The sequence below is a fragment of the Symphalangus syndactylus genome, chromosome 14 (assembly GCF_028878055.3).
Source record: "Symphalangus syndactylus isolate Jambi chromosome 14, NHGRI_mSymSyn1-v2.1_pri, whole genome shotgun sequence".
NCBI classification, from domain to species: domain Eukaryota; kingdom Metazoa; phylum Chordata; class Mammalia; order Primates; family Hylobatidae; genus Symphalangus; species Symphalangus syndactylus.
Window position 1 is genome coordinate 115,245,297 of NC_072436.2, and position 13,180 is coordinate 115,258,476.

Below are 13,180 nucleotides of genomic sequence, written 5' to 3' on the forward strand. Positions count from 1 at the left end.
TGGAAGGAGCTTATTCAAGGGAAAGAGCTTATTCAACCTGCTCTTTCCCCACCCCCAGGTGTGACCCACAGGCCTCCACCTGTCTGGGACAGGCAGGACTACGGGCTTTGGGAATCAAATGGAATACACCCTTGTCCCACTGCTGCCAGCTGGTTGTCCTAGGGCCAGTGCGTCACCTCTCTGTGACTTAGCTCTTCATGTGTAGAATGGGGTGGAAAAGTACTCAGTGTGGCTGTTTTAAGGATGAAGGGGTCTTACCGGTGCTAGCAGAACAGCCACGGTGTTGTGATTGTCTGCTCTCTGGAAGGGACGCTGCCTCCCTAACCAGCCTCTGCCCCACAGGCCTTCTTGGATGCTCTGCAGAACCAGGCTGAGGCCAGCAGCAAGATCATCGGCCAGTTTGGAGTGGGTTTCTACTCAGCCTTCATGGTGGCTGACAGAGTGGAGGTCTATTCCCGCTCGTCATTCCCGGGGAGCCCGGGTTACCAGTGGCTTTCAGACGGGTGAGTGACGAATGGTGCCTGCCAGGCAGCTCAAAGCTGAGCTGGAGCCCTTAGCATGGAGTTTGGAAATACACAGGCATTTTCTGGGCTTTTTATGTGAAATCTGACTCTCCCACTTTGGGGAGTCAGTGACTTTTGTGGCTCCAAGTGGCCCGTGGCGCCTGTCTGGTCCCATGTGGTTGGTCACCACCACTGCGCTCAGTAAGGCAGGCCTGGCCCACGCTGAGCTCCTTTCTCAGTGGCTGAGCTGCAGGACTGGCCTGTCCCCCGGTGGCCCCTCTGCAGCCTCCTATGACCGACCTTCTGCAACAGCTCATTCCACTTCCTCCTGGCCCTGGCATTTCCTGGCTTTGCCTCACCAGCCCACCTCTGCCTCTATAGGGTGAGGAGCCTGCTGGGGGCTTTTTTTTCTTTTCTTTTCTTTTGGGACGAAGTTTTATTCTTGTTGCCTAGGCTGGAGTGCAATGGCACAATCTTGGCTCACTGCAACCTCTGCCTCCCACGTTCAAGTGATTCTCCTGCCTCAGCCTCCTGAGTAGCTGGAATTACAGACATACGCCACCACGCGCGGCTAATTTTGTATTTTTAGTAGAGACAGGGTTTCTCCGTGTTGGTCAGACTGGTCTCGAACCCCGACCTCAGGTGATCTGCCCGTCTCGGCCTCCCAAAGTGCTGGGATTACAGACGTGAGCCACCGCGCTCGGCTCCGAGGGCTTTCTTAGCGGGTGAGCCGCTTCCAGCCAGCCGAGGCGTCCTCCCTCCGTGATGCCATTTCTGCTCCACAGTGTGTGCAGTGTGCTCAGCTTGACTCCCCACTCTCCCAAAACTAACATTCCTGTTTAATTCCACGAGAGCAGGGCTCAGAGTAAACTTGGGCCAAGGCATCAACACGGCCCTGCCGGGGGTTTCCCCGCTCCTGTGCTTCTGAGATGGTTTTCTGCTCTTCTTAGGGGGCGCCTGGCCCCCTGGCCTTTGTTTTTGCCCCTGGGCATCCGGCACCCAATTTGGATCTGGGCCAGTCCCCCACAGTGCCCCAGGCCTGCTTTTGGGATAAGCCCAGAAGCTTCTTCTACGCCCAGGGTCGGTGGAGGACCCCCGCCCAAGGGAACCAGGAGAACTCTGCTGCCTGCGACAGGGTCAGCATTCCTGATGGGCATGTGATAGCCTGAGTGGTACCCTGGGGTCAGAAATGGGGCATTTGAGGTGTGTTGTGTGTTGGTTTGGGCTCTGCCTGTGAAACCCTCGGGAACCGCTGGAGTCCCATGCAGGACATGTCCCAGTGTCGCATCCACCTGGCTTTTCCTTTCCTTGCCTGCCATAGCTCTGGAGTGTTTGAAATCGCCGAAGCTTCAGGAGTTAGAACCGGGACAAAAATCATCATCCACCTGAAATCTGACTGCAAGGAGTTTGCCAGCGAGGCCCGGGTGCGAGGTGAGTGGGAGCCCGGGCCCAGGCTCACTCCGGGATCCAGGTGTGGCCTGGAGGCCACCAGGTCAGCAGGCATTTTCCAGGGTTCTACCTGCATGAAGGGTGCACAGGCAGAGCCGTGAAGGGCCGTGCTGCTGCAGGACTGGGAGGGGGCTGCCCGCCGGGCTGCGTAGCACTGAGCTCCTGCGGAGACTTGCAGGAAGCTGGCCTGGCTGAGGTGGACCTCAATTCTCCTTCCTCTGCGTGGCCCTTGGCCTTTAGTGCACCTGGGGGTTTGGCGCAGTCCTGTCCCAGGATGTGGCCGTGGCCTTCCCTCTTTGTGTCCTACTGGACACTCAGGGAGGCCCTGAGTACCCCCAGGAGTCAGCCCAGAAAGCCGTGTTCCAGCCACAAGCTGGCATTGCAGTGTCGCAGCAGCCGGGGCCTCCACAGCTCTGCTTCTCACTTGGGCTCCGCTGCTGCCCCCGTGAGACTGGTGGGAGGACAGGTGTCCCCGCTGTGCCTGTTTCTGTACCTGTGAAGTGTGCACAGCGTGGAAGACCCTTCCCAGCAGGCTGGCGCTCACCCTGGAGCTGCTGCAAAGCTTGCGTTTCCACAAGCATTGTAGATGCAGTGTGGTTTTTCTTTTGTCCCTTCCAGATGTGGTAACGAAGTACAGCAACTTCGTCAGCTTCCCCTTGTACTTGAATGGAAGGCGGATGAACACCTTGCAGGTGAGCCCTGAGTTCCTCTACGGTCTGGTCAAACATGGAGACGGATCTGTACATTTCACGGCAGCGGGGAAGCGATGAGCCCAGGGGATGCGGCCCAGAGTCACAGGGCGAGCTGCTCTGTGGAGATGAGACCTGGGTGTGGGGATGAGGCAGGGGCCCAGCTCCACCACAGCCCTCCCTGCCCCTGTGCACCGGGCAGCCAGGGTCAGGGGTCAGGGTTCACTGAGGTGTAACGCCCATCCCAGCTGGCTCACCAAGTTAGTGTGCAGCCATGGTGTTCAGTGCAGCCACAGAGCTGTGCAGCCACTCCACATCAATTCCAGAACATCCCATCACCCCAAAAAGCAGCCTTTCCCCATTGCCCCTCCCCCAGTCCCAGCAGCCACAGTCTCCTTTCTGTCTGTTGTGCTGCCTGTTCCAGACGTTTCTCCTGGACGGAGTTACGCGGCATGCTGTCCTCAGTGACTGACTTCCCCCTCGCAGCTCAGCTGTGGTGCAGCGTGGGTCATCCTCGCTCTCACGGCCCACACTGTGTTCGTCAGCTCGCCCCTGCTGGGCAGCGTCGTCCTCTCCCACAGGCCCCCTCAGGGCCGGGCTGGTCCTCCTGACATGTTGTCCTGCGGAGCTCCTGCCCCAGAGGCTTGTGTGTCTCCCCTGCACTACCCGGCATAGCCCCGTGGTGGGGCTGGAGAGGGGTCTACACCTGAGACCACCGCCCGTCTGTCTCAGGAGCCTGGCTCAGGCCTGCACGGTGGTGGGGAAGGCGTGCGTGGTGAACACGACGCCCTCCCCGCCGATCTCCGTTTCCAGGCTGTCTGGATGATGGACCCCAAGGACGTCGGTGAGTGGCAACATGAGGAGTTCTACCGCTACATCGCGCAGGCTCACGACAAGCCCCGCTACACCCTGCACTATAAGACGGACGCGCCGCTCAACATCCGCAGCATCTTCTATGTGCCCGACATGGTGAGGCACTGCGGCAGGCCCACGGCTCTCTGGGTGACTCTGTTGTCCCCTGTGACCTCAGCTCTGCAGATGTCACATGATTAACGTGGCAGCGTGAGGGCGTGAAAAACACAGGTAGTGCTGGGTGTGGTGGCTCACGCCTGTTATCCCAGCACTTTGGGAGGCTGAGGAGGATGGATCACCTGAGCCCAGGAGTTCCAGACCAGCCTGGCCAACATAGTGAGACCGCATCTCTGAAAAACAAGAAAAAAAGAACAGATGCCTCTGGGTGGGTGACCACAGAGGTTCTCTATCTCTCAGGGGTCACACATGGCGAGGGAAGGATTGATGGGCATCTCAGTGCAGGCTGGGGTGGAGGCTTGTGGACTGGGGTGTGCCTGGGGAGGGCCCTCAGAGCCTACATCATCTGCTGTGCATCAGTGGATGCTGTCCTGCCAGGCGCTCTGGGAAGGGCCTGTGGTCTGCCTCTCCGTTGGCCTCTCTGTGTGCTTCCTCCACACCCTCCAACTCCCCTGGTTTCCTTTACCACATTGAAGTTCCCACAAATCCTGCCGTAAGGAGAACTGTTCGGGGCTGAGAGTCAGCCTGTCCCGCCCCCAGGCTTTCCTGTCCTTGTCTGCCTGGAACTCTCCTAATGTCCTGCACAGTTGGCATCCATCTTGGAAAGAGCCACCCAGTTGTGGCCTCCAGCGGCTTGTTAAGAGTCTCAAGCCCCACCCAGGGCTCCTGCGTGGGAGCCCACATTTTAATAAGATCTCCCCACATTTTAACAAGGTCCCCCTGCATTTTAACCGGATCCCTCGGATTTTAACCGGATCCCCTGCATTTTAACCAGGTCTCCCAACATTTGAACTAGATACCCCCCTCATTTTAACCAGATCCCCTGTGGTGAGGTGTGGGTCCCGGTTCGGGAAGTGCCGGTGTGGAGCAGGTGTTGGCAGCACGTTCCATGAGGGCCAGACAGGAGCTGGCCCCTGCTTTTCGGGCCCGGTCTCTGTCGTAGCCACTAACCCTGCCGGGTGAGGAAGCAGCACTGCCCTGCTGCCTTCCAAGTACACAGGTCCGGGTCCCGTGAGCTGTGTAGACACTGAAATTTGAATTTCATCTTCATGTCTCATGAGATACTCCTTTTCGAAATCTTTCCTCAACTGTTTGAAAGTGTAAAAACCACTCTTAGACTACACAGAGGTGGGCAGTGAGCTGGATTTGGTCGGAGGGCTCTTTGCTGACCCCCGACCTGTAGCAAGTTTTGGCTGTGTTGGGGGTGTTCAGGGGTACGTGCCAGGTTCACTCTCTTGTGTCCTCCTTAGGGGGTGGGCTGGGGAGGGCGGCAGCTGCCAGAGAAGGCCTTCGGCCCCTGCAGAGCCACAGCGTGGGGCATTGTGGGGCCCCTGCACTGGGCTTCAACTCAGAGCAGACGCTGGGGGAGGGTGAGGCGGGGAGTGGGCGCTGGATTCATCGCGTCCGCCCCCGCCTCCCAGCCAGGGCCTGCCTGGGGAGGGTCAGTGCTGCATGATGGCGTGTTCTCCTCACCCCCAGAAACCGTCCATGTTTGATGTGAGCCGGGAGCTGGGCTCCAGCGTCGCACTGTACAGCCGCAAAGTCCTCATCCAGACCAAGGCCACAGACATCCTGCCCAAGTGGCTGCGCTTCATCCGAGGTACGCTGCTCAGAGTCTGTGAGTAGTGCCTGTGTGGCCCAGTGTCGCCCACTGCATCTGTGAGGGACCGTGCTGATTCCGTTCTCAGCAGCCCTCTGCAGCGAGAGCACCGCCGTCGGCCTGCGCCGCCCATGGGCCTGTGTGTCAGCCACGTTTACACACCCCGGGAGCTGCCCCGCCTCCCTACACACATGACTGATCTGGGGGGAGCACTGGGGTGTTCAGATTGAGGTCTTTCCATATGTAGGGATATTGTGTGAGTTTCAGATTTATATGTGAGTTGTGTCACGTTTGAGTGAGATTATAGTTTAAGAAAGACTTCAGTATTTAAGCCTTGGTACACAGAGGTGCAAACCATCCCTGATAGAGGTTTTTTTTTTTTTTTGAGACGAGTCTTGCTCTGTCACCCAGGCTGGAGTGCGGTGGCGCAATCGTGGCTCACTGCAACCCCTCAAATGATTCTCCTGCCTCAGCCTCCCGAGTAGCTGGGATTACTGGCGCCTGCCACCGCACCCGGCTAATTTTTGTATTTTTAGTAGAGATGGGGTTTCACCATAATTGTCGGGCTGGTCTCGACCTCCTGACCTCGTGATCTGCCCACCTCGGCCTCCCAAAGTGCTGGGATTACAGGCGTCAGACGCTGCGCCCAGCCAGAGTTATGATTTTTAACATAAAGCCCAGGCTGTCATTTTCTGAGTGTATCCCGAGGCTGGCCCTGCCACCGACAGCCCAGGTCACTGTTCTGGGAGGTGGCAGGACGTAGAGGAAGCTCCCGCAGTGCCGCCTCCCTGCTTCCCTCTTAGCACACGTGCTGGGTTGAAGGCCAGGCCTGAAGACAAAGGGCAGGTTAATGGGGAATGTTGGGTGGTGTGGAGGGCCGCAGCCCTGGGAGAAGCTGACTGCCGTGTCTCCCAGGTGTGGTGGACAGTGAGGACATTCCCCTGAACCTCAGCCGGGAGCTGCTGCAGGAGAGCGCACTCATCAGGTGAGCCTCGGACCGCGGGGAGAGGACCCTGCTGGGAACAAGGCCCCTACCTGCTCCTTTGCCCCCAGAGGGCCCTAGCCGTGGCCCATGGAGCTGAGAGCAGAGGTGGACGGGGAAGCCTGGCCTGCACATGGGGGCCCTCAGGAGCCTTCCAGGTGCTGGCCTGGCCTCTGAAGCCTGCGGTCCAGAAGAACGTGGGGACGGCTGATCATGGCTGGGGCTGGAGTCTGGATAGGGGGAGGGGCCGCAGAGCCAGACCTGCCCACCTGTGCCCTAGGGTTGTGACTGCAGCCCTGCAGCAGGCCAGCCCTGTGTGGAGGGGACTCCAGTGTGCTGGCTCCAGGTTCTCCGTCAGTAGCTATGACTTCCCCACTCTGGCCCCAGGCTCAACAAATAGTCTTTATTCAAAACCTCGCTTACTGGCTTTTTTTCCCCTAATGCAAGTAATGCTTCCTTACTAGAGCACATTCAGGTAACCTGTGCCCTCACCTAGCGATGACTGCTGTTGACGGTTTAGGGTGGGGCAAATTGGCAGCCACGTAGGGCAGGTTTCAGAGGGAGCCTGTGGGGTGAGGGTTCAGCTAGAATTGGGAGCCCTGGAGGTCTCAAGAGCCCACCACATGCAGCATGCCGTGGAACAGGCCTTGTTGGAGCCCCCCATGCACCTGCAGTGTTTCTCTGCCCACCGGTTTCTATCCAGTGTTGAAATGGAAGCAGCTTCTCCGATAAAGGATGAGGCTGGGTAGTTGGTGTGTGTTTGGCTGCGCTGTGGCGATGGCGAGAGGCCCACATCGAGAGGCACTGGTCCTCAGAGATTCTGTCCTGTGCTGTGGGCAGGAGCAGGTCTGGGGAGATGGTGGGCAGTGTGGTTTCCTGCCTGATGTGTCCATGCCCAGCCCTGCACAGGTCACATGGCCTGCTGGTGATGTCCTCCTGCCTCACCTTCAGAGGCAGAAAGAGCCACGGAGATTTTTTTCTTTTTTCAACCAAGCAAGCCGCACTGATGGTTTTATTGATTGACTGATAGGGTCTTGCTTGTTGCGTAGGTTGGAATGCAGTGGTGTGATCATAGCTCACTGCAGCCTCAACCTCTTGGGCTCAAGCAATCCTTCCACCTCAGCCTCCCAAGTAGCTGGGACTACAAGTGTGAGCTACCATGCCTGGCTAATTTTTTTGTATTTTTTGTAGAGTTGGGATCTTACTATGTTGCCCAGGCTGGTCTTGAACTCCTGGGCTCAAGCGATCCTTTGGCCTCAGCTTCCCAAAGTGCTGGGATTCCAGGCATGAGCCACTGCACCTGGCCACTTAGAATTTTTTTTTTGTTTTTTCCTTGAGGTGGAGTCTTGCTCTGTCGCCCAGGCTGGAGTGCAGTGGCATGATCTCAGCTCACTGCAACCTCTGCCTCCTAGGTTCACGCCATTCTCCTGTCTTAGCCTCCCGAGTAGCTGGGACTACAGGTGCCCGCCACCATGCCCGGCTAATTTTTTATATTTTTAGTAGAGATGGGGTTTCACCGTGTTAGCTAGGATGGTCTCAATCTCCTGACCTCGTGATCCACCCGCCTCGGCCTCCCAAAGTGCTGGGATTACAGGCTTGAGCCACCGCACCCGACCTGTTTTTGTTTTTCACACAATTGAATTAATATTGCTTATACTCTGTTTCCTTTTTTCTACCTAGTTTATTTGCAGCACTTCCCATGTTTTTTTGGAAGCAGTTTTAATTGCTACATCATGGGACATCACAGGGATCTACCGTAGTTTACTGATCCCGTCCCTTGGGGCTGCACAGCTGGGCTGTCTCAGTGTTTCTGCTGTTACGACACTGCAGTGCACATGTTGATCTTTATTCTGAAATTTTTTTTTTTTTTTTTTTTTTTTTTGAGACAGAGTCTTGCTCTGTTACCCAGGCTGGAGTGCAGTGGCGCGATCTTGGCTCACTGCAAGCTCCACCTCCCGGGTTCACACCATTCTCCTGCCTCAGCCTCCCGAGTAGCTGGGCCTACAGGCACCTGCCACCACGCCTGGCTAATTTTTTGTATATTTAGTAGAGATGGGGTTTCACTGTGTTAGCTGGGATGGTCTTGATCTCCTGACCTTGTGATCTGCCTGCCTCGGCCTCCCAAAGTGCTGGGATTACAGGTGTGAGCCACCGCACCTGGCCTGTTCTGAAATCTTTACTTGCAGCTCTATTTCCTTAGGATAGAATACTAGGGGTAGGGTTACTTGGTCAGAAGATTTAACTATATAAAAGGCGTTTTCCTTGCTGACTACAGATATGTTATATAATCAATGAAAAGGGGGCCTCAGTCCTTGTTTCCCCACACAGCCGTGCTGAGTCCTGACAGCAGGACCCTGCGTTGTTGCTGACATGACCACAGGGCAGCAGATGTGCTGACCTCAGCAGGATGCATCCCCGCCCCACAGCAGTGACTGTTCTGTGGTAGTTAGAGTTGTGCTCTTCGGTTTATTGACCCTGTGCACTTCGAGTGCGTCTGTGGGTTACTGGTGATCTGCCCAGTGTTTCAGTTCACTTCAGTGAAGAGGGCTTGGGGCTGACTCCCGGAATATTATTATTGCTGGTGCTGGAGTTGTACCCACCCTTTGTCCATCCCCATCACCCTGCCCAGGAGTGGCCACAGGAGGGGAGGTTCCAGGCACAATGTCCCTGGGCTGGATAAGGCAGAGGACACCCACTGAACCGGGGACACGTCTGGCCTCATCTGGGAAGCTCACGGATGAAGTGGAGGCACGGGCCAGGCCCCGTGGAGAGAGAGCTCCTGGTGTCCCTGCGGGCCGAGGCGGCTGCGTTCCTCTCCCCATCCTGAATGTGTTTCCTGAGTATTCTCCACTGAGAACTGTGCTGAGCCTGCATGAACACCTGTTTCATCCCGTGAGGGGAGCCGTGAGTCCTCACTCATAGTCGTGGAAACCTAGTCACAGAGGGGTGGTCCTCCGCAGTAAGGGAGCTGCATTCTTGGCTGTGGCAGGCATGCTGGCCCCCTGGTGGTATCTGAAGCTGCAGAGCAGGGGTCCTCATCTCAGCTTCTCAAAGGTTGTTGCGAATGTCAGTCTGAGAACTCATCTCGCTCAGAAAAGAGTCAGCCGAAATTAGAGCTTTTGAAAGAATCACAGACTTAAAAGTTGGAAGCATGGTACCAAGAACACGTTTTTCCTCGAACCCTGTGAGAGGAGTTGCCTTCCCAATGCCTTTGGGGTGCATTTCCAACAAACAAGGATGTCTTTCCCTTTGTAATTAACAGATGTTATGGGGTGGTATTTTAAGCTATGTAAATGTCACATTCTTCATGAAACTCTCAATATATTCATTTATTTACTTAAAATATTTATGTGTTGGCCGGGCGCGGTGGCTCACACCTGTAATCCCAGTACTTTGGGAGGCCGAGACAGGCACATGACCTGAGGTCAGGAGTTCGAGACCAGCCTGGCCAACATGGTAAAACCCTGTCTCTACTTAAAAAATAGAAAAATTAGGCCGGGCACAGTAGCTCACGCCTGTAATCCCAGCACCTTGGGAGGCCGAGGCGGGCGGATCACGAGGTCAGGAGTTACCAGCCTCCCAAGATGGTGAAACCCCATCTCTACTAAAAACAGAAAAAAATTAGCCAGTCGTGCTGGAGGGCACCTGTAATCCCAGCCACTCGGGAGGCTGAGGCAGAGAACTGCTTGAACCTGGGAGGTGGAGATTGCAGTGCGCCAAAATCACACCACTGCACTAGAGCCCGGGCGACAGAGCGAGACTCATCTCAAAAAAAAAAAAAAATTAGCCAGGTATGGTGGCAGGCACCTGTAATCCCAGCTACTTGGGAGGCTGAGGCAGCAGAATTTCTTGAACCCGGGATGCAGAGGTTGCAGTGAGCCGAGATCGCACCACTGCACTCCAGCCTGGGGGACAAGAGCAAGACTTCATCTGATTGAAAAAAAAAAAATTTATGTGTTATGTTTATACTATTTATAGTTTATTTATATGGGCTGATTTCCTGTTTTATTCAAGAGTTTATAATCTGTTGCTATCACTAATAAAATTTTTTTATTTTTATTTATTTATTTTTGAGATGGAGTCTTACTCTGTCGTTCAGGCTCACCGCAACCTCTGCCTCCCGGATTCAAACGATTCTCCTGCCTCAGCCTTTCAAGTAGCTGGGACTACAGTCACCCACCACCACGCCCTGCTAATTTTTTGTATTTTTAGTAGAGACAGGGTCTTACCATGTTGACCAGGCTGGTCTCAAACTCCCAACATCTGGTGATCTGCCCGCCTCAGCCTCCCAAAGTGCTGCGATTATAGGCGGGAGCCACCACGCCCTGCTTACTATTTTTTATAGAGACAGATTTTCACCATGTTGGCCAGGCTGGTCTTGAACTCCTGACCTCAAGTGATCCAGCTGCCTTGGCCTCCCAAAGTGCTGGGATTACAGGTGTGAGCCACTGCATCTGGCCTATTATTTTTGATGTTCAGATGGTCCCTGATGGGGCCAGTGGGAGCCTCTTCATGGTCTCCCACCCTTTTGAACAGGCCCTGGGCAGATCCTGCTTTGAGTACTTCCTCTGGTACCAGATGTTCTAGGCTCACCTTGTATTGCACGACATCTTTTAGCCCTAGGACTACTACCTCTCTAAGGACTTCTGTCTCCTTTAATGGAGAATGTTATTTAGAAGGCAAGATCTGGGCACTGTGGGTGTTCATTGCTATTGAGGTGTCAGTGCTCCCAGGCCCTCTTAGTAGATACAGCTTAGGAATAGGAGAGAGAGAGTGTGGTGTGTGTGTGTGTGTGTGTACATACCTATACTTAAACCTTGGTTTATTTCTCTCTTGCGTTCACACTGGTACCTCCAATATGAATCCAGCCAGTGCCACTGGGATGCTCTGGTCTTTCCTTCTCCTGTGTTTGAAAATCCCTTTGGACAGTGAGAAATCTGTCTCTCATTCGTTTGTTTGTTTGTTTTGTTTTTGAGACTGATTTTCGCTCTGCTGCCCAAGCTGGACTGCAGTGGTGTCACTGCAACCTCCACCTCCCAGGTTCAAGCAATTATCCTGTCTCAGCCCCCGAGTAGCTGGGATTATAGATGCCCGCCACCATGCCCAGCTAATTTTTGTATTTTTAGTAGAGACAGGGTTGCACCATGTTGGGCAGTCTGGTCTCAGAACTCCTGACCTCAGGTGATCCACCCACCTTGGCCTCCCAAAGTGCTGGGATTACAGGCATGAGCCACCTTGTCCGGCTGATTATTCTTTTTTTTTTTTTTTTTGAGATGGAGTCTCACTCTGTTGCCCAGGCTGGAGTGCAGTGGCGCGATCTCAGCTCACTGCAAGCTCCGCCTCCCAGTTTCACGCCATTCTCCTGCCTCAGCCTCTCCGAGTAGCTGGGACTACAGGCGCCCGCCACCACGCCTGGCTAATTTTTTGTATTTTTAGTAGAGACGGGGTTTCACTGTGGTCTCAATCTCCTGACCTCGTGATCCGCCCGCCTCGGCCTCCCAAAGTGCTGGGATTACAAGCGTGAGCCACCGCGCCCGGCCTTGATTATTCTTAACACAGTTACCCATTTGACCAATCCCCCCTCCATGTAACCAATCTACCATTGCCACTGCCCTCTTCTGTGGGTGTCCCTGTCACCTACTTGGGCTCTGACTCTTCACAGTGGGCTGGTCACGCCCCCAGCCTGGACACCCTTCTCTGGGGTTCTTGGGCTCTGACACCCATACCAGGCTCTTCGCAACCATGGCCCTGCATGGACACCTCCCCTGGGCTCTGCACTGTATCCTGGGCTGCTGTCCCCCCCCGCTCCCAGGCATGAAGGCATGTCCTGTCCCATTCTGCCCTGTGGCTGAAGGAATGAGTCACTGGGGATGGAGTGTGGGAGGAAAGGCTCTAAATGAACTCCAGAGAGTGTTGTTCCCATGCTCTGGGTTATTGAAATACCTTGTAATTTACCTGCTTAAAGGAAAGGCAAAATATTAAGAAAGAAATAAAAATATCCCTAATCCCAGTGATAAAGTTGTTCCTAATTTTAGGCCATTATGTAATGCTGCAGTAAATATCCTGATCCCTAAAATCCCAATTTTGAAAAATTAGAGTGTACATATATTCAGTATAAATCCCAAATTACAGTGTACATATATAGTATATACAGTGCTGCTCCTAATGATGGAAAATTGTTATGTACATGTAGAATGTGCAGTCTTTGCCTGTATCTATAGACATACTGTAATTTACCCATATTGGGATTTTTCTGGGTTTTCTTTCAACACAGCTAAACTTTCTCATGTCATTGAGGATTATTAAAAGGTGTGGTTTTTTTTTTTATGGCCATTTAGCATTACATAATTTTAGCCTATATTCTTAAACATGAGGTTGTTCATAATTGTTATATTTTATGTGCCACAGTGAAAATCCTTGTACATAAATCTTGGTGTGCTCACGTGTTTCCTAAGGTGCAGTTCCTATAATTGGAACAACTGGCTCAAAGGTTGGCAGCGTTTTCCGCGCGTGGGTATCTGTCTCTGGGGGCATCGGTTCTCCTCCCACCTCCAGGGGGTGTGTGCGCTCCACCCTGCTGCCTCCTGTCCGGCCAGTGCCCAGGGTTTCTGTCTTTCTGCTCAGTCTTTTTCAGTTTGGCCAATAACGGTACCTTGTTGTTTTCACTTCTTTGATTCTTAGTGGGGCTGAACATTTTTTCGTACCCTCTGGCCATTTGTATTTCATAGAAGCTGCTTGTATGTATTAAATGCATTTCTTTTCTGTAGGAAACTCCGGGACGTTTTACAGCAGAGGCTGATCAAATTCTTTATTGACCAGAGTAAAAAAGATGCTGAGAAATATGCAAAGTTTTTTGAAGATTACGGCCTGTTCATGCGGGAGGGCATTGTGACCGCCACCGAGCAGGAGGTCAAGGTATAGGAGCTGT

The 13,180-nt window shown here is 54.0% G+C and overlaps 1 protein-coding gene across 1 annotated transcript in view; it reads left to right on the top strand.

The window, feature by feature from the left end:
* TRAP1 (TNF receptor associated protein 1) overlaps positions 1–13,180 on the top strand; it is a 63,956-nt gene that overhangs the window by 41,653 nt on the left and 9,123 nt on the right. Inside the window, exons 6-12 of the mRNA XM_055242427.2 lie at positions 343–503; positions 1,825–1,934; positions 2,571–2,644; positions 3,455–3,610; positions 5,150–5,270; positions 6,186–6,255; positions 13,020–13,167. Of these exons, the coding sequence (XP_055098402.1) occupies positions 343–503; positions 1,825–1,934; positions 2,571–2,644; positions 3,455–3,610; positions 5,150–5,270; positions 6,186–6,255; positions 13,020–13,167 (840 nt within the window). The remainder of the gene's footprint in view (positions 1–342; positions 504–1,824; positions 1,935–2,570; positions 2,645–3,454; positions 3,611–5,149; positions 5,271–6,185; positions 6,256–13,019; positions 13,168–13,180) is intronic.